This window comes from Myiozetetes cayanensis, unplaced genomic scaffold, assembly GCF_022539395.1.
Source record: "Myiozetetes cayanensis isolate MyiCay16 unplaced genomic scaffold, myiCay2020 scf1, whole genome shotgun sequence".
Lineage (NCBI taxonomy): Eukaryota > Metazoa > Chordata > Aves > Passeriformes > Tyrannidae > Myiozetetes > Myiozetetes cayanensis.
Genome location: NW_026086604.1, coordinates 144,723,019 through 144,751,006, shown reverse-complemented (window position 1 = coordinate 144,751,006; position 27,988 = coordinate 144,723,019). Strand labels below are relative to the sequence as shown.

Sequence of the window (27,988 nt, the reverse complement as noted above, 5' to 3'; positions counted from 1 at the left end):
AAACACTGTTTTGTTCGTGGATCAAACAATTTTACAGTCCTGTTCTACAGGGGAAAAAAAAAAACTTTACAAGGTGTCAGAAAGCTAGAAAGATAGTTCATTATTTATTCATAGTACATTCAAGGAAATAAATGTCACTAAAGCAGAGCCAGCAGACTACTTTCCTACTCAGAAAGTCCTTCACTGGCTACCTACAAGTGTTCCCTTCTGGAAGCTCCCTGTGCACTCAATAGCAAGAAAGCTCTGAACCCACAGACACTTCTGCTACTTCTTATTATTGTAATTTCCATCACTTAAAACTGTCCACTCCTCCTCCCACTTGGCCCTTTTCACTCTTTTCCTTTTATATATGTTTTTGTCACACAGACAGAAAAGGAACTAATTTTTAAAAGCAAACAGCTATGCAGTCTTTCAAATTTCATTTTAAAATTCCCTTTATTCACTAACCCCATTGGAACAAATACCACATTGTTACACAAACACACAAATACAATAGTGAAAGATAGTGAAAGAACTAAGTGAACCAACAGAAAACATCAGAAAACCCTGATCAGTCACCTTCTCTGTTTTCTACCTCTGTGAAATAGAGTGGCAGAAACCACACAGAAAATTTCTGGCGAGGCAAAACTTCCAGCTCCATGCTAGAACTGTGATTGCAGGAAACTCAACTGAAAAAAAAGGTTAATTCTGCCCGTGGCTTGGGAACTGAGCTGAATGTCACATATTGGCTGTTGGTTTTAATGGAAACAGATGGCCAAACTGGAAAATTGTGACAACAGCAATAGCTTACTGTTCACGTCTTCCTAACCTTCCTACGTCTTTAGAAAAAATAACTGAGAAAATATATATTCCAGCTTTAAATCAACCTTCCCTGCTGCTCCACACTTTGGAGTATTCCAAAACTCTGTACAAGTCCAAATGGGAAAAAGATGTTTGTAAGATAATGTAATATTTTATCTAGACAGTATTAATTATTTTATTTTATTGCCAGTAGAATTACTTTATGGTATTACTGTCTCAGCAACTGGACAACTAACAACCCTTAGAAGGCAGACATTCAAGAAAGGCTAAAATAAGGACTTTGAATAAATACTTTGTTGCAACCTGATTAGTGTCATAAAGCTAAATGCTAGCATTAGGAATTGCAAAATGTTCTTAAGCACAATGACAAAAAGTTTTCACTGATTATGAACTTTTCCTTTAAAAAGATCAGCTGACAAAACCTATGAGAATAATAAGAAATTTTAATTTTATGATAGTGCATCCAAAAATACACACAAGTCACCTGTCCTTGGTTAAACAATTTAATGCATTACCTGGAAGAATAAATTTCAGACTGTTCAGCTCCTGAAAGCTGCTGTCAGACAAACCTGCACCTGAGGAGAACTGAACCAACAACCTGCCATTAACAAGATCGTGAAGAAATTTTTGTATAACCAGTGATTACTGAAATACCTTCTCTGCTCGTTCTAATAATCTTCATTGATTACTCCATCATCTAGAAAAAGCTTTATATTGCTTGTAGGCACTAATCACCATTAGCACCTCTCATGTCAAATACACTGCTTTAAGCACCATAAAGCATTAAAGAGCACAATCCAGTAAGATGGCAACATAAAAACAATTACTGGCTTTTCACTGAAATACTGATTAGAAAAGGTACTAAAATAGCACACATTTCCAGGAGTACTGGAAATTACCTTCCATTTTTGAAATTTTATATCATTCATGTCACAAATTTGGAAATTACTTCAATATATAACATGCAATTCAAGCAGAGATCAGGATTTTTTTTTCCCCTCAATCCTTAACACAGTGACTCAACACATATAATCAAGGTAGAAAGCAAAAGTCCCTTTAAGTGTGGAGATTTCAGGCTCTCTACAAGTCACTGCTTTGTTCTTCCTTCCCACCAACTGCCTCTCCTTTTCACCTTTATAAAAAATTACATTAAATAAATGGTGTTGATATCAAGGCATGTAAGAATTGGGAGAAGAAAGCATTCATGTTTTGCATGGGAGTTTTTTGTAATAGTTGTGATAGATTAATATCTTACAAGAATCAAGTTTGCTAAGGGAGATAACTATTTTCTATTTGAAACTTGAAATAGGTAGAGGAAAACATGCAAAACTATAGGGCACAAGAATTCTTCCTCATATAATCTAACATGTTCCCAAACATTTGGGAACTTTTGGAAGCTCCAAAAAAGGATTTGGGTGCCTTGAAGCTGTGTTCTCCTCATCATTACATAAGCTAATGGAATAATTGCATGCATCTGATTTCCTTCACAGACTTTGCTGCTTTTTTCACACTTTCATGAGGAAAAAGTTGTGTTGTTTTTTTTTTTATTCTCCTCCTTGCTTTCTGCAAGATCTAGGATAATGTAAATGTTTTGAGCGAGTCAAAGCTTTTCCACAGCTAACAACCAGCTATTCCCTTAATTCTCATCTAATATCCACCGTGACAGAAGAGCACGCACGAGCCTGTTGTTTAGTTAGACTGTCAACAACAAGAAGGTCAATAATGTTTAATGTAATTTAAACTGTGGTTATTAGGCTTCAGCATCAGCAACTCCAGGACAAACAAGGCAAGAACAGAAATCATCAGCTTTGGTTTGAGGCAGCTTTTTGGCAGGCTCAGGAAACAGACTATTGTGCCAGTTCCATTTGATTCATGCTCGGAAGGTCCTAAGAAGTTATGCGTAGACATTTCTTTGTGTTGGCAGAGCTCAGGCTGAGCCACAAATTGTTGGAGGCCTGAGAAAAAAATAATTGAGGGAAACATTGCTACATGCTTGTTGTTTAATGATCTTCTCCAGGCATCTGTTACTGGCCACTGAGCAAGATACTGGGAAGAAGTCAACTTGCTGTCGAATCCAGCACAGCTCCTATGTTCCTAAATCATATATAAGGATTCTGAAGTGGTTCAAGCATTCCATAGGTTATGTCTATGCTACAGATCCTCTGTAGCTACAGCCAGGCTGGCACAGTCACATTTGCAAAGCCATTGAATCTAAAAGGAGAATTTACTGCTCATACAGTCACATTGTGCTTCCACCCGACACAAGGTTTGAGCACAACACCCAAACTTCAAGCTCTGAATTTTGTGCCTATATATGAGCCAACTACTTAAACTCCCATTACACTTAATAAAGACTTAGTAATTTCATGGAATTTACTCCATGCCAATTCAGTTGACCAAAGAGTGGGTGTCCACTTTTAGGCTCCACTGCCAACACTGGCCAGATCTCCATTGCCTGCTCTTGGAATTTAAACACCCCCAGGTGCTCACAGGTAGACACGTCCACAGGGAGGTCAAAATTCAGATGACAGTCTTGAGCTGAAGCCTGCCTAAAATATGTTGACACAGCTTCTCTATTGGTACCACAGCCAAGTCTACAGCAAAGTTTTTGTCAGTGCGGCACTATCAAAGAGGGGACTGAATGGGGACTGTTTGAAAAGGCTTCCATATAAATTCTGTTCTATTTATGTAAGTTTTGCAAACAATAAAAACTTGGCCTAAAGCTTCACATAACGCGTCTAGATTCTCTTAAATACTTTTGGAACACATAGACAAAACTTTCCAGCCATTTCTGAGAACAGAAAAGTCATTAAGAAAAACATTTTGCTCATCTTAAAAACAACCTCACTCACAGGACTTCCAATTTAGCAGGAATTTTAGTGTGAGAGATGCAGTTTTTGCCCTTTCTCTACAGATCTATCCAGATGTGACCAAACTTGAGAAAACAATTTTTTTAGAGTAAAACACTTCCAAAAGTTTGTCACTGAAAAATTACAGAGAAATCTACCCTCATTGATCATGACTGATCCTCTCCAATTTCTAGCACTGATCAGACATCATGTACCTTCTACAAAGACTCCTTCAGTCTGACAAGGATTAGAGGGAGGAAGTCTGCAATAAATACTCTAAGCCTAAGCACAAAAAGCCACTGGAATGGAAAGCAGACATCCTTAAGGCTCCTGATACCATTGTCACTTAAATCATCTTTAAATCATGGGGAACAGGAGTATCCAGTTCTCAGGCAGATGGACAAATCTGGAGCAATGAGACAAAAGGGACTCACTGTGTGAATGAGTCTGATGAGACTGGGAAGAGAAACCATGGAGGGAGATGGAAGCTGAGAAGGGGCAGGGATGACACTTCAAGAGCCAATTAACCAAACCTGGGCACTAAAATTGGATAAAGAGCTAAGGGAACTGAAGAGCTAAGACACAGGAAATGATGAAGGGACAGATCTCAAAAGGAACCCAGGGAAAAGCGAATAGAAAGGTTAAGGAGAAAGGATGCAGGAAGAACAAGGAACAGTGGAAGTGGCTAAAAATATCAACTTGAACAAAAAGTCAGAAGTCTGAGGCCGCTGAAATTGGATGAAGATTACAAGGAGGAAAAGTAGGCTGTCCTCTGACTCCTAGTGCTGTATCGCTATCACTCAGCCAGCTCAAATAGCAGAGCTCTGTGTGTAGCCACAAAGGTTTTAAACCTGCAGTTTGGGAGGTCTGCCTTTTCTTTTTTTCCCCTGACACAAGGAAATAATACAGTCAGACAAATACAAGGCAACCCAGAGACACGGAGACACAGATAAAGGCACACACACGACTATCTATGTACACTGAAACACAAGAAGGATCACAGATCACACGTGGATTTAATGCATAAAATAGACCTCTTTAAAGGAGTCTCTGCATTAAATAAACCTGTTATTCCAAGACTGAGTTTAATTTGTAGAGGGGAAAAAATGCTGTATTGGGGAAAGTTGCGGATGGCTTGTGGGAGAAAAAAAAGCACTTGGCCATGGCAACTGAGCAATGGCCTGCAAAAGAGTTCTGGTTTCCCTGCTTTCATGAAGCTCCTTTATGATACTGGACAGGGTACTAAGTAAAATTTTTTCTAATTTTTTTTTTATCTTTAACCTTGCTGTTAAAAGCTAGGGGTTTTCTTTCCCCTGTAAAAATTCAGCCTTGATTTCTACTCCAACAGAGTGAAGGTAGTCTGAGTAGTTTTGAAACTCTTTCAATTTATCATCCAAGTCAGCAGATATAAATAAAGTCAACTTCTCTTGAGGGAAAATGTAGCCTGAGATGCATAACAAGGCCACATAAATATGCTATTTGGAAAAATTTATAGACAAGTTATTCACGTGTTTATTATATAAAAATATCATAGAAAAAATCATGCAGAAATGAGTAATTCTTTCCTTTCAGTAGTATTTGAGTAGTCTACATACTTACACATTGAACAACAGTGAAAAAAATGTAATATTGAAGAAGTTTATATTAAGATAGCAATGTCCATCCCATGGACTGAACGAGGCACAAACTGTTCTGCATGTGACCACACAATTAAAGATGCATAATCAGGCACGTGCACAAAGGGCAATAATTGCATGCAAAGGACAATAACTGTGTGCAAAGGATGTTAATTATGCGCAGACAACCTGTCTTCTGACATGTTCTAACTTTGTGTTTCGGTTTTATCATCTTAATAATGTGCCCTTTTAACAAAGATTTTGTAGATATATTACCCCAATTTAACAGAAAGTTCACATCAGCCAGAATCACTGTATATAGTCAGTGATACACCCAATTTACAAGGCAATAGAAGGGATGGGGTGACGAGAAACTCTGGATTATGTACAGACATAAAAAAATGCAAGAATTTCCTGCCTTTAATACCTCCCTCATTAGTGAGCACCTCCTTAGTATTCCTTCCCCACTGACTGCAATCAGTACCTTATTGTTCATAATTCCTATTTCCTTGGCTGTTCCTAAATTGCACTCTCCAAAAGGCACAGAGTCATCGTAAACAAAATCCTACATCTTCAGTTCACTAATTTTTGTAAATTGAGCTCAAACAAAGCAATTAGATGGCATACTTTGAAACTACCAGCTTGAACATTAATATAATTTCTTTTCTAATAAAAGCTTCACATGTTTTATCTGGCTGGGGTTTTTAGGTTTGGTTTTTTTTTTTTTTTAATTTTACTAAATTAGTCACTTACACATATTTCTCCCATTCTTCCTCCCAAAACATTACATAATTCTTTTTTTCAGCTCATTAGCCACTGAAATAAACAAGCCCCTGGACTTTCCATCCGGTGCCATCACTGATATTCCTTGGGAAAGCATCGTGAAGTGCAACATCTTGATCTAGAATTTAAAATCCTGAAATTACTGGTCAAACATTTAAGCAGGTTATTCAACTGTTGTTCTGGGCTTCAGGGAATGGAGGATTAGAAGGGGCTGTTCAGTTCAGTTTTGCAGCATGCTGCCTCAGTAGCTTGTGAAGAAAAAAGCTGCCAAATTTTGTAATGAATTCCACAGAACATTAAGTCTGATGCTTAGCAGAAGCCATAACTGTTAAGTAAATGATATCCTTTTGATGAATACCCTTATTTGAAAACAACATTGATTCTTCTAACCCTTTAGCAGTGTCCCAAAACAGATGTGCACAACTGCAAATTCTGTTTGCTTTCAGGTTTACGAAGTGTGATGACATTTTTACAATCCTGCATGAGCCCTTTTACCCAGGAGTAAAATAAAGCACAATAATTCTTCACCATCTGTTTGTTAATTTTGCATTCATTTAACTTTGCATTTTAAACTAATAATCATTTTCTTATAATATAGTTTGCTCCATTGGTAGAAATTACAGCTGTTCAATTAAAAAAAGAATGGTTTATAACAGTACACAGTTTTCCTCTAAATAATTCCATTGCTCTTAATTATAAAGATGTTAGTCCCACTGAATGGGAAAGAACTGCCAGGGATTAGTGTTATGCTTTATATGTCACAGATTCCCTTAGTAAATGCACATATTTACTTCTGTTTCTGCACCAATTCCTACTTGGTCTCTTTTACATTAAAATTCCTTTTCTCCCCTCCAAGATTCCATGAGGTTTTTAATGTTGTTATGTGTAACAGGCTTCTGACACTCCTGAAGGACTAAGGCACAAACAATTAGATGAAGCTTCTGTTTCATACATAGCACAGAGTCAAACCAAGTCCCTCTTCTTCATAATCTTTTTCTTAATCTCTAATGACAGGACAAGGAGTTTTGATATTTATATTTCAGCTGGTTACAGCTAAACTAGGTCTAGAATAATGTCCTAAAAGCTTTTTCTCACCATGTTTACAGTCAAATGGGGAAATCCCATTCCTTTATCAAAAGCAAACCCACATTGAAATAACATGAATAATACATCAGAGCTGGTGAAGGGGAAACAATTCGGGTCAACAACAAAAGACATGGGCCTGGAGAAAGAGCAGGAGCCAGCCCGAGGTTCTGAGAGTTGTACTGTGGATTCCTTGTTACGCTCTGGGCAGCTGCATTTTCCACACAGCCCAGGCTCTAAGTCCACAGTGAGGCCACAAGCCCTAAACACAGACTGTCCCCATGCTAACACAGTGGAAAGTCCACTTCTCTGTGGTTCCTGGGCTTAATAATCATCATCATCTACAAATAAACTCCTCAAGAGACACAGGCTGCTCAGCTAATTCATGTGAGCAGTCCAGTAGCATTAGAGAGCTGTTCAGATGGTTAAAACAATCAAGATGATTGCACTGTTTTCTAAAACCAATTTTATCTGATGGCACAGAAATCTCAGCATCAGATGACATCCTAATGCTGTGACAGCGTTAAGATAACAACGCTGTCACAGTACCAGGATGAATATTTTACTTAAAATATCCATAAGGCGAGAGATGGTTTACCACACAAATGATTTATTTCACTTAAAGGAGTTCAGCAAGGGCTGACTGTAACAGTGCACTTACCTACAGAAATGAACTTCCAGAGAAGTACCAAATGCAACAAGCTCACATAAAATTAAGAGTGAAAGTACAAAAACACATTACTGTGATGGTCAGCTTCTAGTCCTACCAGAACCTTGAGTGCTCTGACCTTTGAGTGTCTCAGAGGAGCGAGCACTGCTGCCAGGTCTGACCTTTACCGGGGGACTCACCCATCACAGTATTTTATATCTGACAGGGAGCAAACATTCAGGAGGTGCCCAAGGCACATTCTGATGTGATGGATGGGTAATGGGAGCAGTCCCCACAACGCTTCTCCATCTATTTCAAGTTACTCTCATTAAAAAAAACCTCACCTGCTATGACATTTGAAAAACCTGAAACTCTTACTTATTGAATGTACTAAATCCATTTACATTCTGGAAAATGAGCATTTCCCTCACAAAGCTTGAAGAATAATAGTAACAACAGAACTGTCTTCTTGTGTTATTTCTCTAGAAGTTCTCTATTTGCTTTCAAAGGTTTATGATTTGTCAACACATCTCCCTGGAAATATCATACAAATAACACCTAATATTGCTGTAACAACCTGCGGTAATTGAAAGCAAAAAAATTCTCAACATTTGCTTCGATATTTGACAGCAATTTATTTAGACTCAGATTCTCTATTTATTCTGTAGATTCTGCCATTCTTCCCAGTTCTTTGCAAGGCAATTTTATACTGAAGTAGAGTGGGGAAAACTTTCTGAGCAGAAGGAAATATTACATTATAAATTAAAAACTGGAAGGGAAAAGGCTAGATATGGAAATACCTGCAGTTTTATATAAAAAATGTGTCTAGATTGCAGACTGAATACATGTATTCTTATTGTATCTGATGTGATATCATGTCACTGCAATACAGTGTATCAAGTTGTTTTACCAATGTTAGATGCTTTAGGAAACAAATATTTAGTTATTTCCCAGCATCTCCTTTCCCTCCCTGATGTACTGAAGAGGAAAAATGACATCTTTGAAGGAAAACATTAATATCACTGAAGAAAAAGCTCACCGGTAAAAAAGCTTATGGGAAGTGCTGATTTGAAAACATGCCACTTCGTTAGTTCTTCAATTAATATTATTCAATAGCATTCTTAGTATTAATCATTACTATGATTCATGGAACACCTACACACTCATTATTGGCAGCAGACCTACTATTGTCTGCCTGCTTTTTATTCCCAGGTCAGATCTGCAGAATGGAGAGGACAACTACCTGAACAAAAATAAACAATATTAATTCTTTCACATAAAGAAATGAGTACCAATAGTTCCCTGCATCATTAGGAAAAAATAGCTTTGATGCAAGTAATGTCTGTATTTATCACTGAGCGTGATGCACTTGCACATGAAGGGCAGTTGGTCCACATTTGTGAAGATTCATAAGATGTGTCTCTCATGCCTGATTTGCTCCATGTTATTAAAAAAACACTCAACGACACCTGCATTAATGGCACTACTTCACACTGATGCCTGCAATATTTATGCTCAATCTGCAACTCTGGGACAGGACTTACACTAATGGAAGTCAATAATAAAATCTTCAGGGAGTTCAAAACTATTTTTTGCTAATGGTTTGATTTTGCAAGCTGCTGAGTACACCAATCTCAGAAGGAGTTTTTAGGCTACTGCTTAAAAGCAAACTGATGCCAACAGAGTAATAGGAGCACTCCTGAGTTTTAAATTAAAATATGTTTGTATGATTTTTTTTTTTAAGGATGGGTGAAAACTCCAAATGAAAACCCATCATGTAATTTGTATTAAACAGGAAAAAAACTCAGAATCTTTTGGCTGGAATAATCAAAACCACTTTGTAACTCTAATTTCATTAAAGAGTCTGGACTTCAAAGCTCTCATTCAAAAAACAGCTTGTGACCCACATCCATGATAAATTTAAAAGACATGCTTAAATAAAATACTCTTTAAAAGGGACACTGCTATGAAACTAAGAGTAGAGTCCAACACTAACCAAACAATGCTACAGCTGAGCAAATATACCTACAACAAGTCCCATGGAGGTCTTTTTTCCTTCTTTTCCTGTGCTATATATTAAGGTAGAAGCTGCTGAGGATGCCTGTTAAATTCTATAATGCTCAAAGCATAATGAGGACCTGCCCTTGATGAAAACTAACCAATATTAACTCCAAAAGAATGATTAGTCTTTTTTTTTTTATAAATACAACCCTCACACAAAGGCAAAATTGGACCTTTGAGCACCAACATTAAAAAACCCAGCAGATCAATCCATACTATCTATGGAAAAGACTGAATATAAAATATTTAAATAAGAAGCAGCCACGAGTGAGGTGATAGTAAGGTTGGAAAATGAAGGTTGCATTCAAATACCTACAAAGATGAGGAGATTGGTGGTACTGTCACACTTCCTTGTGTACGTTTCCATGGACTAACTGTTGACATGTTTGTTAAAGAGATGGGTATAATAGTTTCCTGCCTTTTTTTTACTATACAGAAAGCTCCAGTCTTCTTATTTGCCAAAAATATTAATTAGATAACAATTTAAATACACTTGCAAATAATTTTTATGTATCTCTGAAATAATATCTTGTTATTTCAACGTTCTACATATAAAATTTGGGGACATTGTACTGTAATTTTCTCTGATTTGTGGACACTGAAGGACTGCACCACTGCTGAGCACAGAAAGACAGGAGAAAGGAAAAGCCCAAGTATCCACATTCTCATGTTCTACTGCAAAGCCCTGAAATGGGTCAGTCCCACCAGCAAACTGTAACATTAGCTGAGGAAGAAAGTACATTCTTAATTTAAGCCACAGTGCAATTTTCCTTTAGTGAGCTTTCTGTCCTCTTCAGAGATCAGGTTCACCCTGGTTTTAACACATAACCCCCATAGATTATAAAACCTTGAAGTAAAATGTTAGTGAACTACTATGTCATTGCCTTAATGCTCAGAGTAACATTTAAGAAATACTCAGGGGGGGGAAAGATTAGGAGGAGGAAAAAAAAATAGAGACTTTCTTTGGGTGTATTATGAAAAAAAAAAAGTGTTTTCCACTCAAGTCATGCAAGAGGAAGAAGAGGTCTTTGTGAAACACACTTCAGCAGTTTGGAACACACACTGAACAATTTCACTTCAGAGCTTTCGGTAAATTATTTCAGTGAACGTTACTGAATAAAGGAAACCTGCACTGGAAATTCCTCCAGGAACGTAGGCCCTTTCATGTTTCTCAGCCAGGCTTTTCGGCTTTCAGTGCTGGGCTATTGCTGCTTCTCAAGTCTCCTTCTGTGCCCCTGGTCCTTTTTGTCTGCTTCCTACACCTCACAGACTGCCCCCAGCATCCACAATTCCTGTCATCTCTTCAGCACCAAAACCCTCCCAGAAACATCTTTGTAGCAACAATCTCTCTCCCGATTCCAGCACCCACCTATTCAACATCTGGAGGTCAAGAAAGGTGCGTTTTTCAAAGCATTCAGCTTGAAAAACACCCACAGACTGAAAACTCTGAGGCTGATCCTGCTTTCCTACTTCAGTGGCAAGAGGGAGCTCCCAGGGTGAGCTCCCCCCAGAACCTCCTCCAGGCACCTCAGCGGGAGCCACTGCACTGGGAGAGAAAGAGCAATGCATGAGGCTGAGAAATCAAAGATTTCCCTTAAGATGATGCCACACAAACCATCTCGAGGAAAGACACTCTGCTAAGTAATCCAAGTATTTTCCTTCCTTGTTTGCTACTGTATTCCAGAAATGCAGTTATTGTGGAAAAGATCATTCAGGTGGATTCTGCTCAGGTCACAAAATTGTAGGGGGGAACTGGGCAAAGAGAAATTTTATTACTGCATTGGAAAAAAGAGACAATATATCAAAAGTCCTCCCTACTCTGAAAAAAAACCAACTTAAACCTAAAATGTATATATTAGAATCCATGCAGAGGTCACTGTCCCTCTGCAACACCTGACAGGGGTTAAGCTCTAGAATTTAGTTCTTATGGACCAAAGAAGGAACAAGACACAGTTTCACTGTGATCAGTGAGTTGTAATGTGCACTGACAGCACTACTTGCTATGCAGATAAATTCACAACATTTTTTTTTCATATACTTGAAAACAAATAGGTAGGGATACAAACAGATGTTATTTCACAGAAGGCTCAGAACAAAGCACATCAAAAGAAAAATTTCATTTAAAAAAATTGTTTAAAAATGTACGTCTTTTCTTCTGCTTCATCTGAGAAGAAAAATTCTCTTCCAAACTCTGATTCACAAATTAAAGGCTGCCTTCGTCTTGTAAATGCAATCAACGTGATGAAGACGATATAAAAATTACCTACAGCTAAACAGGTCTCACATGACCCTGTGATCTTTCTTCTAATCAACAGGTCAGAATCATGATGACAGGAGGTTATCAAACAAGGAACTACTACAGAGATTGAAAAGTCACATTAAAGCATTTGCACTTGTTAAGAAACAAACTCCCCAAAAAGCACCCAGAAAAAGCTCTAAATCAAACACTCTGCCAATATTTGGCATATTGATACTCTGTATTAGCACATGAAGAGGACAGTGTTTTATGTCTCTAAATAAAAGAACATCTTTTATTCTTGAGATGCTAATTTTAAAAAACTGCTAAATTGGGCATGTCTCATATAGCCTTGAAACAAATATTTCTTCATATTTTTAATAAACTTTTCCACTTGTAAAAATTCCAAAGACCTTAACTGGAATAGTAACAATAACAGTGTTAAATTATGGGAAAAAAACGAAAAAATCTGTATTTATTTAAATGAGATTTTGGCTAGGGAAAAAGTCAGCCTAATATTTATCAGATTATTTTATAAACAAGTTTTTAATGAAATAGTTTCAGTTTAATTCTGTAGCTTTTTATACCTTTTTTTTTTTTTTCCACTGGCTGGCTGGCCTGAAAAGTGACTTAATGGTAACAGTGTATCTCACATCAGACAGGACAAATCTGCCATATCAATCCATCTAACAACTGCTGAGGGAAGAAAAAACAGATCAGCTCTTCATTCAACAAACCTCAATTACACTGCCACAAGCAACACTTACAAACAACCACTCCTTCAGTAATGTACCCAGACTTACCCCAGTACCAAAGCATTCACGAGCAAAAAACACATCAGAAAGATTAGGAAAATAAATGAAGTTCCTTTTTTTTTCCCCCCTCAATAAATGAAAAATTCAAAATTAAAATAATTTTCAGACTCCTTCTTTCATGAAAAGTGCTTAGTCTTTACTTTAGCCACATTTTTCCCACATGCTACTCCCTCTCACTTTATGACCACACGATTCAGACAGACCACTCTAGTTCATAGCAATCCTTTCAAACTTTTGCATACACCACTGAAGATCCACACGCAAGTGTGGAGTCTAATTAGATCCCAAGGTATCCATAATTTATGTGCCAAAATAATTACAAAAACATGTTAGAAGCAGAGAAGCATATAGTTCTTGATTTGCATTTACTCTGTTTTAACTATTACTTCACTGTCTTAAATACCAGCAGGGATATAGAAAAATGTATTTTATTTTGTTCTAAAAAATGTGATCCACGAGACAACTGGGGAAACTGAAACCTGTCTTCTGAAAGCCAAGTCCTAAAGTGTAGTTTTAGAGGTGTTGTGTTTTGATAGGAACAATACTCTTTATCTGTGGGAAGTGTCATTTACATGTTTCTGTTCTGTGTTTCTCTGCAGAAGAAAAAAAATAGAATCACAGAGTCAAAAAACGGTTTGGGCTGAAGGGACATTGAAGACCATCCAGTTCCAGTCCCCCTGTGATGGGCAGGGACACCTTTCACAAGACCAGGTTGTCCAATGCTCTGTTCAACGTGGCCTTTAACAATTCGAGGGATGAGGCATCCACAACTTCTCAGGAGAACCTGAGTGTCTCATCACCCTCACAGGGAAGAATTTCTTCCAATCTAAATGCAAGCTAAACCCACCCTCATTCAGTTTGAAGCCATTCCCCCTTGTTCTATCATGGGGCTCAGAGCAACCTGGTCTAGGAAAGGTGTCCCTGCCCACCTAAGGCACTTGGAATTGATCTTCAATATCCCTTCCAACTCAAATCATTAGTGATTCTGTGGCCTCAAATGAACAACAATATGTCATGGTAAAGCTTATTTTGGTTCAAACAAAAGAAAACTTTGATTGCTATTCACGTGACAATCCTAAGGAGAATTAAACTGTAGGTCTTACTAAGCAGGCAAATATCTGTTCTCAAACTGCTGGACCTGCAAAAATCTGAACACACGTACAGGTCCCATGGCAGTTCTTGAACCTGAACAGATTTACCAAAGCTGTACTGACATCATTTATGGTGTACAAAGGTGTACCAGAAGAATTACACAGAGCAAACCACAGCCAACTATGATAATTTTAACATACTGCAGGTGCTTTGCAGAAGTTGGAAAATACAGTTATAAAACACTGACACAGCCTTTCTAAAGTCATTAACAAGCTGTAAGAACAATCTAACTCACATGCTCCAAGACACAAAGGAACTGGCTTTAGGTGACCGCAATCCAAACCACTCTGGAACAGAGTAATTCATGGAAGATAATTTGCAGTGTTAAACTGTTACCAAAGCTGTAGCCTTAGTCACTATGGTCCTTTAAAAACAACAGTTGTCATCAACAGCAGGGAAAAGGTGACAAAACTCTAGAGAAACTCCCAGAATAACAAGAGAGAAATTAATGCAAAACTAAAATAATCCATGGCCCCCATGGCTGAACTGTTACAGTTTGTCTAGAACATGCCAGGAACTGAACGAAACTACCAACCTAAAGCACATGCAAGTGTCTTCTTGATGAGACATATGTCAGTATTCCTCTAGTCTTTCTCTAGCACATTCTGTGCTGGAGTTCTCTAAGAGACAGCCACCCATAAAAAACGTAGAGACGTTATTTTGGAAGAATACTTCCTGCAGTTACTTCCTTCCTCAGCTGCAGGACAAAAGCAACTACAGGAAAAAACCCGCGTAAGATAAAATCAGAGGCCACACCAAAGAGCAGCCAGGTAGTCACTCCCAAGCTGCAGTGAAGGGAGGTGAGGAGAAGTCAAGGGCCTTGTGTGTGCTAAAGAACCATAAAAAACTCAAGAGTTGGGAGAGGAACTTCCGAATTCCAGAGCTGCTCGGTTAGTTTCACGTTACAAAGCTTGTCCTTGAAAAATAGGCAAATAGAGGACTGTGCCCAGAAATGGTATAAATTATGAGAGATGATATTCTCTTAATGCATTTTCCCCTGGCTTTAAGAATTAGTAGCTCTTCCAATAATGAAAAAGGAAGAAGGGAGCTTTTAAAGCATCAAGGATTGCAAATCCTGCACTCTATCTAGAAAAAAAAAAAAGACATCACTCCATGCTCTGTTCCTCTAGGTTGAGACATATATGAAGCCAACACCATCACTACATTCAGGATTCTGTCATCCAAACCGTTTCTCACAGCTTTTGTCCACAAAAACTAAAGATAGATGAAAAATTGTTATGGCTAAATGGGCACAATACTCCACAGTTCATGAAGTTTACAGTATATTTGGATGTTGTTGTTCACTTTTACACACACAGAACAACAAAAGGAATTGGTTTTCAACTTGAAGCAGCACAAATAAAACACACACACACCACTAACAAGGAAAAGTTTCAACGAGATGAGAAGTGTATTGAAGCTGAGGGGTGAAGATACATACAAAATATGGACAAAACCTTTTAAAAAATGTATAAACCTTTTAAATGTTCCCCAACTTTTGCCTCAATTTATTTCTTTCTGGTCTAACTAGAATCGAGTCTGGAGCAAAGAATTAAAAACAGTGGATGGAACATTTGAGTGAGACATTTAATATGCAAGCCTTGTAACAATGTCCCAACTTGGAAGCATCTACTAACAGCCTGATCCTCTGGTGACAGAATTCAAGGGAAGCTGCCTTAAGAAAAAAAAAAAAAAATTAAAAGACTGTGTTACCATGTGAAAAGGGCTGACAGGAGAGAGGAGTGTCAAAACAGCAGATCACTTTGAGCCTGGAACAAGGCAAGGCACTCTTGATTAGCCTCTCTGAAAGGCAGCAAGTCCTCCAGTTCTCAGCAGGGACAACGTGCCAAACACTGCCTGCAGAAACCCAGCAGGAGCTGCAAACAGCTGCCTTGTACAGAGAGGAGACACTGCCCTGATTAACTAACTAAAAAAAAAAAAAAATGAATGGGTGGGAGATTACAGTGATTTTTCACTGTAATCTGGCTGCAAGAGTCTTGGTCCTGAATTGGGAAAAAAAAAACATAAAAGCTGTGAAGTAGATAAATATGTAAATAGCTACACAGAATTTCAGAGCAAACAGAAATCCACATTTTATAAAACAGAAACAGAGTAGTAGAGAATTTTGCAATGACTGCTTTAGACTTTTCATTACTATCATGTTTCTCCTATTCAGTCTTCAAGCAGATAGGAAACTCCTTCTTGGTTTCCACCAACACTGTTTTCTTTGACTTTGGTGTCCTTGACAAACCCTCCCAGACTTGGAAACTGCTTTCTACATCTTATCAGAAGAGAAAGCTGGCTGGGAAAGTTACCATTGCATTCCTTTCTCGTGCACAGTTTGTTCAAAAGTAGTTCAAACACAATAGCTACTTCCTTAAACTTACTCTGAATTGAGCTACTTACATATTGGGGGGGGGGGGAAAGCTGCTCACTTTATTTGGGATTCTGTAGCATACAGAGGAGTTATGGCTAGACAGTGTAAGGCAGACAAGTAGTAAGCTTTAGAGAAACAGCAACCTACTCAATATATGTAAAATAAACATGAAAATTACAAAGCAGTATTTAAAAAATACCTGAAAATATTTCAGAAACCACTCTTGCTAAAGTTGAGCAGATGCAAGCCTTAAAGGCCTCTACGTTTAAAATGATAATGCCAGGAAGTTCACATTTCCAAATATAAAAAAGTAACATAGTTAAAAAAGCATAGGAGTGAAGCCAAAAATACAAGAGAAAGCTGAAAACTCTGCTTGTCCACATTTTTTTGTCCAGAAAATCCAGACATCTCTGATTTCTGTTCAATCAGTTTCCTTTACTTGGTTTATCTTACTATGTCTCCATTTCATACCATCTTTGCATCTTACCCCAGATATTTCCAGGAACACCTTACCAATAAAAGTCTGTCTTCATAAAGCTGATGAGATGACAGCTTTCTTTACTCTGGTGATCTTTCTATACTGAGCAAAACACTCATGAATTATAAGAAAATTCAGTTAAGTTTTGGATCAAACAAATCACTGGAGCTTTTCTCTTCCCTCTTTATATTTCGAAGAGTTCTTTTCTTCCAAAACTTGAAACAAAATTACTCCAAAACCCCATGAAACATTATTAAAGTAGTGGGGGAAGTAGTTGAGGCTCTTTACCTTACATACTGTACAAGTTACACAGATAATTAGGTGAATTATTAAGAGCCACCCTGAGAAAAGCTCTGGCACTATGCTTGTCACTGGGATCACCAGTTCTTCCTTATGACCTTTTAAAGTTGGAAAGGAGTTCTGGGAAAATCCACGACTCTGCCTTGCTGAGATAAGCAAGACAAGCAGTGAGATGAACTGAGGCACCAACACCACCCGTGAGAGGGCAGAGCACATCTACTACCACAAACCTGACTGTGTATTCCAGCTTTTCTTTGCCTGTTGCCATAAACCAACACGATACACAGGACTTCAAACACCTCACACATGCAGAGTGTGTGCACTCATGAATAGTAAAGAACAGCAAACCCAAGACTTGGAAAGAAAGACAAAGAACCCACCTCTGTCTAGACACAAATACATGAAATGAGCTGGTCAGATGTCTTTGCCAGGCCTTCAAAATGAGTGAATCAAAAGAAAGAACTGAAGAAGAAAGATATGCTAAGCAGGGCATTTTGCGAGACATTCACAGATCCTGAGATCTCCCTAGTGTTGTACTTCAGCAAACAAGGGCCAAGAAGAGAACCAAAATGAATTAACATACATACTTTGGAACAGGTCAATGAAACATGCCCACACAAGCTTTACTAATGCAATCACAAGTTCAGTGAAGCCAAATGGACATCTCAACTGGTAAACAGAGTAATAAGAAACACTGTCATATCCAGTTAGAACAGATTTGCAAACAATAGGCAGCCTAACTAATGAGAAACATGAATGTAGCTTACAAATTAAAGAGACCCTCAAGGTAGGAACAGCACCCAAAACTGCTTGCTCTATGCAAATTAAAATGCCTAAACCAACGCACTATACTATCAGAAGTTTGTTAGACTTCAAAAATTCAATTTTACATGAACAGAAGGAAAAGAAAATGTACTTTCCCAGCTAAGGAAAGATGTCAGTGCTGCAGACCACATCATAAACCAGTCCCTCCTGCCAGAAGGACTTCCAAGAAGACAGAAATCCCCAACCAAGCAAACAACAACAAAACCCAAAGCAAATTTGGTGGCAAGTAGAGGAAATAGCATACAGCTTGGATTTATTTAAACCATTTTTCTGTGTGCCCTGAGCACATACTTGCATTTGCATTGCCAACAACATTCAGAACATCTAAACAGAACTTTTCTTTTAAAATGCAGTAACATCACACAAGAAAGAAGCCCAAATGCAAAGATGTTGTAAACACAGAAACATACACTAAATTCATTAGTACACCTTTCATTCAAAGCTTTTTAAAAATCTCTCACACAAAGAAAATATCTTCCCTTGAGCTTTTCTACTATCACATAGGATAACCAGCACCTTATACTTTTTTCTGCCTTCTTTATCTTAGAGACAAGTTAAAAAGTAATGGAAAAATAATTAACAAGCAATACAACCTGGACATAAGTAAACAGAGGATTACTTGGGCTCCAAGCCAGTTCTACATAAACGCTTTGAGTAACCCCTATATATCTGCTCTGTGGTCAGGAAAAGCGAACTACAGCAGAGTTTATTCTTTTTTTGGGGGGGGGGAAAAATAAAAAGCAAACAATTCCCTAGTGTGTTCGTGGGATAACAAAATCCCATTCCATCTAGCTATTCCTCACAGTTGTGCCTTTACTCTGCTCTCCCTGGGGACATCACAAGAAGGATAAAAGAGAATAACCAAGTCGGCCTCATTCTTCACTGGCTGAATGCTGAACCACACAAAGAAAGTTTCTCAGTGGTTCCAGCAAAGGTTGGACAGAAAATATGCAGAACAGAACCTGATCTGAAGTTCTCTCCTCCCTCTGCATTGCACTGAAACCTGTGCAACAGGGGTACCTAAAAATTACTGGCAGAATTTGAGAAGATCAGTAGCGAAGCTACAGCGCAGCACGTGAAGGGACAGGGACAAAACGGAAAGTGCAACACCAGAGGAATGTGCTATCCTGCAAAAACTCTCAGTCAAACACGTCCATTATAAACATCCATGCAAAGCTTAAAAGGTGCTGATGACATAACGGTGAGGCACCTTCACCCCGGGGCACAGGGGAGGAGCAAGGTAGGACACAGAGAGAAATGAAACTGAAATAACGAAAACAGGAGGAAATTCAACAGAGCAAAGCACAGACACGAACACCTCAAACAGGACTTCTGCTAGAAACCAGAATATTACGATGAAAATGACTGTTGATGGGAATGAGCAAAATGACTACAAAGCCACCATCATTAGCCAAAAAACAAGGGGACAAAGACTTCTCAGAGTGCAATTAAAAAAACCCAACATATTCAATTTTGGTTGTTCTTTCAATTCTTATTGAAGTCTTTTATACATAGACACACATATACAAATATTTTAACATTTTCAAGCTCATCTGGAGCTTAATATTGTCAGGTTCATTCATTCTGAATAGGCTTTTATTTTGAAAGCAGAAACACGGAAATCAATTAAATTATTCAAAACAAAGCATTTATTCAGTATGAGCAAAATTAGAAGGTGTAAAGAAAGCTGTATCTGTGTATCTAACACTGACTTAAAGTAGCTTTTTAGCCCACACAATGGAGAATATCTATTGGTATCTTCTGCAGAATTTTTTTGTTCTAGTATAATGCATGAAAAATAAGAAGACTTGAGTAAGAAAAGGCCTAAACGTGATCATGGGAAAACCAGCAAAAATTACACAGATTTGTTGATAGCATGGCTGATTTAATATAAAAATTAATAGAATTATTAAACCCCCTATCATATGTGATCAAATATGACAAAAAATACATTTACATGTGGTAAAAACAATGTGAAATACATCTTCAACATTTCAGAATGCTGTCAGAATGCGACACTGGAAGGAGTCCACCCTTCTCAAAGGTACCTACTTATCCAAAGACACTACCATTTCGGAGCCCCTGGTGGTCTAGTGGTAAAGGCGCCGCGCTATCACTGCGGAGACCCGGGTTCGATTCCCGGTCAGGGCCACTCCCGGGCAGGTGGGGCTCGTTAGCCCTTAAAGGCAACCCACCTACGTCCTAAGGACCTCGCTGCCACCGTCCAAGCTCGCTTGGCCCCGGCAGATGAACCTTAGGATTAAAGGGTGGGCTCAGTTCCGCGCACACTGTGTCTCACCTAAAAAATCCAATGCGCAGGCTGGAAGGTGGAAAGACCTTCCCCGGATCTTCGCTCGCGAAGACTGGCCATTACCATTTCAAATTGAAAGATTAAATATTTCAGAGGTATTTCTATCAGTATTTAAGCTAACTGAAAACTAATGTTTTGTGGAAGAAACTATTTTTTCTATACTAATCTGCTTTTTTGAAACTGTATGAAAGTAATCAAGAAATCGACTACATTTGAGCCAGGCAGTTAATATAAACTGGCAAAATAAATATTTCCTCTGCCTAGCACAGTATTTCCTAATTTGAACTCTATTATGATTTTGTCTCTAATTTGTTTTGGTCAGTCTGGTACTTCTTACACTCAAGTTACCTCAAAACTAATTAACAACATATTCCATGCGACTCCCTAAGCCTTTTTAATAAATTGCAACGGTCGATTTTATCATAAAGACCCATACGAAGAAACCTTATTATAAATGTGTGGTTTTTTTACAGACTTGAGCATTCAAGTGTTTTTACTCACTTCTGTGCTCCCTGAGACAACAGCTTTGTCCACGTTCACCGATAGCTGCTCTTCAGTCTGGCAGACTCCCACTGACCACTCCGCACAGCGGTGATGAGCCCAGCAGTGACCTAATGCGTCAGGGAAGAGAAAGAGCTTTGCTTGTACTTCCTCCAAGCGTGGAACTCAGTTCCAGCAGTAAACATTCACCAGATAGAACAGATAGTCTCTTCCTCTTCTTTCCTTGTTGCAACATTCAATGCCTACATGATCATACACTGAATATATTGCAGTTACTCTCGGACACTAAATATTCTGCTATTTGCTTTTATACATAACACACCTGTATATCTGTTTCTAATTTTCTAAATTTCAGCTGCCTGATCACATAACCACAGCACTGGGCTGTATGGGATTCTATGATTTTATGATTCTACATTCAATGCCTGTGTGACACGCACAGGGAGTTACATTTGATCTTGTATTTCACCATAGATAACGTTTGCCTATGTTTGTACTCTTAACTTAGGACTCCCAAGGACTGGATGCAGAGCTGTATGTCCATGTAGAACATGCTCATGTGATGCTTTGGAATTCCTGCACAAAATGTTTAAAAGCTCAAAATACAGTATGAACAGAAACACCACATAAATGACTGAGAAACCTGTGTCAATATAACAAATGTTATAGAGATAAAATTAGAAATGTTTACCTATGTAACAGAAAAATTTAGAATTTACAGAATTTAACAGGTATCTCTTAAAAGAAGTTCCTAATTCAGTCCTGGGAAACACAGTGTAAATGATGCATACTTCCAGAGGAACTCTGTGACAGCTTTATAAAGAATTAGTAATGATGCTTTGCATTAGCTATTGAAATTAGGTGTTGGGTCAACCTAATTATTCAAGCAACAACAACAACAACAAAATCCCCAAAATCTCTGTACAGGCTTGGGAAGAGTCATCTACAAATAACAACAACCATAAAAATGCAGACTGATAAACTCCCCCACCCATACACACACATTATGGTGTAACTATTTAAACAAAAAAAACATTAATTTTTTTCTCTTAATTAGACTTTGAAATAAGTTTCCACACTCACAAAAGAATGACATTTATATTATTACACACATAAATTTCCATTTTTTTAGGCAAAATATGTGAGTGGACTACTGGTATCAAAGCATTTGGACATAGATGCTTTCTGAGAAAGTAACTCATAACTGAGTTAATAGAAAAGTTCCTTTAAAATGAAAGAGCAGATGACAAATCAGATTTTTCTGACAGGAAACCTGCATATTCTGGAAACGTACAAGTGTTTTATGCCTCTACTGCTCTAGCAAGGCTGCTCTTTTAAATCCACTGTTTCAATAACCCCATATTTGCAGCAAGAGATTAGGTAAAGTAAGGATTAAGACTTGAGAATCATAGAAAGCTGTGCCTCATTTCTTTCTCCTTTTCTACCCAAAATAGAATTATGCTAGTGAAGGTATTACTACCTGAACACCAGTTCAGCAGTAGATTACAAATATTTCCCCAGACAAAGCTGAGGATTCTGCCCAGTACTTGGAGAGGAGTCTATACAAAAACACCACCTGACATGGGCAAAAGCTACCCAAGCACCATCAAACACTTGACAAACACCAGAGCACAGAAAATCAACAGCTGTAAAACCTCACTCACTGTCATTAAAGCTACTGTACTTCTACTGGACAAGATTAAAAAAAAAGGAGGACAACAACAGATCTTACCTGTTGGCTCAAATAAGGCTTGAACATCAATGTCATCTGGTAAGCCAACTAAACTGAGTTCATCCCAGACTTTGCCAACCTGATCATCAGAAGCAGTTTGGGTGCTTACACTTGTACATGATGCTATACTCGATCGAGATCTGTATCAGGGAGCAGAAAAACACACTTAGAAGCGACCACACTCTTCATTCAATTAGCCAGATACTTGTAAATGATCCAAAACTCAGGGCAAGAGATTAAAAATTTTTCCCAACACGATAAAATATAAATCAACGTGAACAAAAGTCTTTCTTCCTCAGACTTTATCTCCATGTTTTTCCCAATAACAGTTTTCAGTTAAAACTGCTATTCAGTAAACAAGCCTACACTCTTTCAATTCCTCAGGACACACACGCTTCTTTTTTAAGGTTGATTCTGTTTGGGATTAAAACTAGCCCAACCCTCAGAATGGACAATTAGGTAACAGCAATCAGTCTGTGTTACTCTGGGGAAGAAGAGATAAAGAAGGAAGAGAAGAGAGCGGTGCAAGTGGCAACCACCAGCTGCAGCTTTTATAGGCCCTTCTCCCTGCAAACAGCTGGCCCAGGGTGCAGCACTGACAGTGTCCTCAAAGGGACTGGCAGAGGTGAGGTGCCTATAGAAAATACAGCAACTATGGGGGGAGGGTAGAAGAGAGACCAGGACTTAAAAAGCTGTTTGGAAACAAACATCTTTGTACAGTGCCATCAAGATGTTAAGAAAAAAAAAGTGAGGGGAGAGCAGAATTAAAAAATGCAGTGATATCAAGACCACTATATTGTGCTGACATGGAAGGGTCTGCTTTACAACCTTATTAATTTGTTCCCCAAATTCTAATCTGTACAGAAAACAATTAATACAATTCAAATTATTCAATTAAAAAAAAAACAAACAGAAGTGGTAACTCCACTCTTACTTGTTGCAGGCAAAAAACTATCTTGGACATCTAAAGATGTGCATTTGGCTTACTGATCACTGATGCTTCAACAATTGGTAGGAAAGGTGGTGCTGCATTTTCTATTAACGTTCTTTGAACTTCATTACTCTTCCTATTAGTAACTCAAATGTATGCATTTGCCAATAGATACAGTAAGCACTGGAATAACTGTGATAACTTTGCCTCCCTGAAACCATGCACGCTTTACTTCACCAATTACATTCATAAATACATGAAAAACCCCTTAGTTTTTAGGGAAAAGAGTAACAATCTCTCTTGCACCATCCAAGAAACTGCAGAAGTTTTCCACTCTTACATGATATCTTCACGAACTGTGTCATGACAGAAGTGGAACATCAAAAAAACCCCACCCCAAAAACTATTAATTCTGACACTATGAACATAAAGACTCTCCTTAACAAAGCATTTCAGGAACCCATTGGTTTTTCCTGAACACTGCTCATGTCCAGTGGAATCCAATAATGGTTTGGGTTGGAAGGGATCCAGTTCCAACCCTCCTGCCAAGGGCAGGGACACCTTCCACTAGACCAAGTTGCTCAGAGCCTCGTCCAACCTGCCCTTGAACACTTCCAGGGATGGGGCACCTACAGCTTCTATGGGCAGCCTGTGCCAGGGCCTCACCACCCTCACAGTGGAGTCTCCTCTGACATTAAACTGCTGCTCACAACACTGGAGTTCAAAGAATCTTTAAGAAAAACTACATTTCGATCTGACCAGGCATTTTTCTGTGTAAAAAGCTTTCCCACAAGATCAAACCCATCCATTTACAGAACATCCCAATTTACTCTGCAATCTCACCCTGAACTGAATCACTTTCCACCCCATCCTGATCTTTTGTACGTAGCCTTTTTTGTAAATAACATTTCATATACTTGCAGAACACAGTAACTGTCTGAGGAGAGCAGGTTACCTCTATTAGCCTTAAGAAAACCCGTTTTTTCTACATCGGCATTACACAACGTGCACTTTTACCCTCCTGACAAGCATCAGCGAGCCTGAAACACCCCGGACAGCCTCTCCGGCAGCCAGCAGTGCCCGGGCGCTGAGCTCTGACACATGACAGGCTGAGTTTGGCGGAGCCGCCGCCTCTCTCCTCGTTTCCCTCCCCAGACCGGGCCCCGCGCCCGCAGCCAACCCCGGCCCCCGGCGCGGACCGCCCGCAGCTCGGCATCCCCGCCCCGCAGCACTGCATCCCGTCACCGCATCCCGTCACCGCCCCGCCCTCAGCCCACGTCGCCGAACAGCATCACCGCCCAGCATCACCGCACTCAACCCCGCACCGCCCGCGGCTCCGCACCACCGCCCCGCATCCACCGCACGGCGTCACCGCACAGCCTTCAACCCTGCCCTGCCCCGCACGGCCTCGCCGCCCTCAACCCCGCATCACCGCACCGCCCGCCGCCCCGCATCATAGCCCCACATCACCACACCGCCCTCAACCCACACCCGCAGCCCTGCGTTCACAGCCCATCCCTGGCCTCCGGTGCAGACCGCCCGCGGCCTCTCATCACCACCCTGCCCTCAGCCCCGCACCAGCACCACCCTCAGCCCCGCATCACTGCCCTGCCCTCAGCCCTGCACTGCCCACGGCCTCGCATCACCGCTCTGCCCTCAGCCCCGCACCGTCTGCATCGCCCTCAGCCCCACACCGCCCATGGCCCCGCATCACCGCCCTGCCCGTGGCCCCGCATCACTGCACCGCCTTCAGCCCTCAGCCCTGCACCACCCTCGGCCTCACACTGCCCACGGCTCCACTGCATCGCTCTCAGCCCCAAAGAGCCCGCAGCCACCGCCGCCCCCACCATCCCACGTTCACCAGCAGCCACCGCACAAACATCCCCTGCCAACGAGTAGACCTGCGAGTGCGGCTCTGAACGGTCACATCCAAATGCCATCGCCAGACACACCGTGCGTTGCACGAGCCCTGGTTTTGGAGCTGGGTACGCCCCCAGCATCCCTCAGAGAGCCCTCGGGGTGCTGCCCTGTGATCGCCAAACCCACCCAGCTGGGAGAGCTGCCAGCAAACCCCACTCCTGGAGGGCAAGAACCACTGCCGTGTGCCTGCAACAGCACCAGCACCAGGGCCAGAGCCAGCTCTGGAGCGCAATGGGGAAAGCTCTGACCAGATGGACAAAGGCTTCCATTACTCCAGTCCACACAACACATGAGGTGTCAAAAGTCCATCCAGTCATCTACCCCCACACATACTTTTAATTCCACCTCACAAGTAGATCTGTGCTTTGCAGCAACTATGTCTCTTTTCCGTGTTCTTCCAGAGTGAGGATTCTCACTCAGGGGAAGAAACCAAACCATTTTTAAAAAGCAGAAGAGCTATTGCTATGCTGCTCGCGTGTTGGTTGTTCTGGGGTTCTGCTTTTGGTTAGGCTTTTTGCTTTTTCCTTCAAAAAATTTGTTAATAACCCACAAATACAAGTTATTTGCTTACTGCAAACACAGGATCAGTAAAGGTGTTTCCTGGACTTCGTGCAAAACAAAAACAGTGAATATTTATTGTACAACGGACTTACTTCTTCTGTCCTCTCTGTTTGCGCGGCACTGAGTTTTGCCTTGGAGTTCTCTCACAAGCTCCATCGGTGCTGTCGCTGGCTTCACTCTTATTTAAAGGCTGGTTTTTCCATGGAATAACATACCCAGGAGTTGGACTGAATTGTTTTAAGTCTCCTTGTCCTAATGAGCTCCGTTCTCCACAGTAACAAAAGGCGCAGAGTTGTTCGCTGTGAAAGGAAAGATCATTACTTCTTTATTTTGGGGAAAACCACCAGAGGATACACCATCAAAGAGCAACTTTCACTCCAATTTAACCCTTTATAACTAAATAACAAAAGCTCCCAAGTGCTGTCAGGTATCAGAATTCAATATTCAGAAACACTATTTCCAGTTAATTTACAGTTACATTAAAAGAACTTCTTTTTGTTCACAAAACTGCATGATTAACAAAACAACCAAAAAAATCCCCACTTATTCAAATGGTTAAAAATAATTTCAAAAATTCTGTGTCTCTAGACACATGCTTGCTAAAAAGCATCAGAACATTACAGGACATACAGAACATCATTACACACACACCTTTCTGGAAGCACATACAGCTTACATGTAACACAATGTGCAAATACCAAAAGGTTTAATAAAACATGGGAAAAAAATGAAATAATGAGAAAATAACAGCAATAGCTGCAGTCACACATACCAGGGCATACAACATAAAAAAATCCAAATATCCTCGTTTACTTTCATATTTAAAAACAAAATTATGTCTAGAAGTTCCACTAGAGGAATTTTATATTTACAGAAGAACTGTGACCGCTGCAATGCCGTGTGCCATTTGCAATTATGTTTTAACATGCATAACATACCGACAGGATTGAAATGACAGCTCTGACAGCACTCCTTGTGTCACATCATATGGAAGCTACTGAAAAATATTTCTATAATAAACATATCCACAAACTTAAAATGTGAACTTCTGCAAGCAATGCAGTTTGCATTAAAGGAAGGCCATTTAACACTTTTTTTTTTTTAATGCTTAAATGAGCAATTCTGTTTTCTTCGTATTTATGCCCCAAAGACCGCAGAAAGATGCCTCAGGGAATCAGGCACTTGGATAGAGGCTTGGTTATGCCTGGATTCCATTTAAATAGATTTCAGTGCATCTCCAAGGTGGCACATTTGGATTTGGGACACTCTGTGCTGCATGAGTGAGAGGAGGGAAGTAAAGTGGGAGGAAGAGAAAACCTTAAGGCTGAACTCCTGTATAATATTTACTAAATTCTGGGGGGAAAAATAAAGAGTGCTTTTCAGCCTGCAGAGACAAAAACAGCAACAGAAGAAGGTGAAAGTGGAAAAGGAAAGAAAAAGATCAGAACAGAAATCCCTGAGAATGCAGGAAAAGCCCCTGAGATTTGTTTTAACATAATCTGAGATGGATCTTTTTCGCTGTCCCCATAGGCAACACCAGGTAAAAATAACAAAAAGAAGAAAGAAAATAAAGAAAATAGAAGTGGGTATGTAAATGCCTTTGAACTGCTCTTCTATTACAGTCAGATGCTAAGGAAGGAAGCAGCATATCACAAGCCCAAAATGAATGAAACCAAACACTTTTACCAATGGATTATCGGTGGGATTGCACTTGGCCTGACACAGATGGACCTTTGGGGACACGCAGGTTGGTGGGCAGGTAAAACAAGTCCCTGTTGTGGTACCCAATCGTACCCTCCCACAGTACTGTGAGGAAACATTTGTCCTCATCCCGCGGCCTCGGCCGCACATCCCTCCCTGATCTGCCTGAGCACACGACCAGCGTGAGCCAGCACAACCCCCGGAGCTGATGGCAAACGTCTGACACGTTCCAGAAATCTTCAGAAAGAGATGCCCGAAGATTAAAAAAAAAAAAAAAAAAAGCCAAGAAAATAGGGATAAAGACAG

The 27,988-nt window shown here is 39.7% G+C and overlaps 1 protein-coding gene across 1 annotated transcript in view; it reads right to left on the bottom strand.

The window, feature by feature from the left end:
• The window catches only part of KMT2C (lysine methyltransferase 2C), a 192,060-nt gene that overhangs the window by 90,397 nt on the left and 73,675 nt on the right, over positions 1-27,988 (bottom strand). The window contains 3 exon segments of the mRNA XM_050321434.1: positions 20,838-20,947; positions 22,570-22,709; positions 26,074-26,280. Coding sequence (XP_050177391.1) covers positions 20,838-20,947; positions 22,570-22,709; positions 26,074-26,280 — 457 coding nt within the window.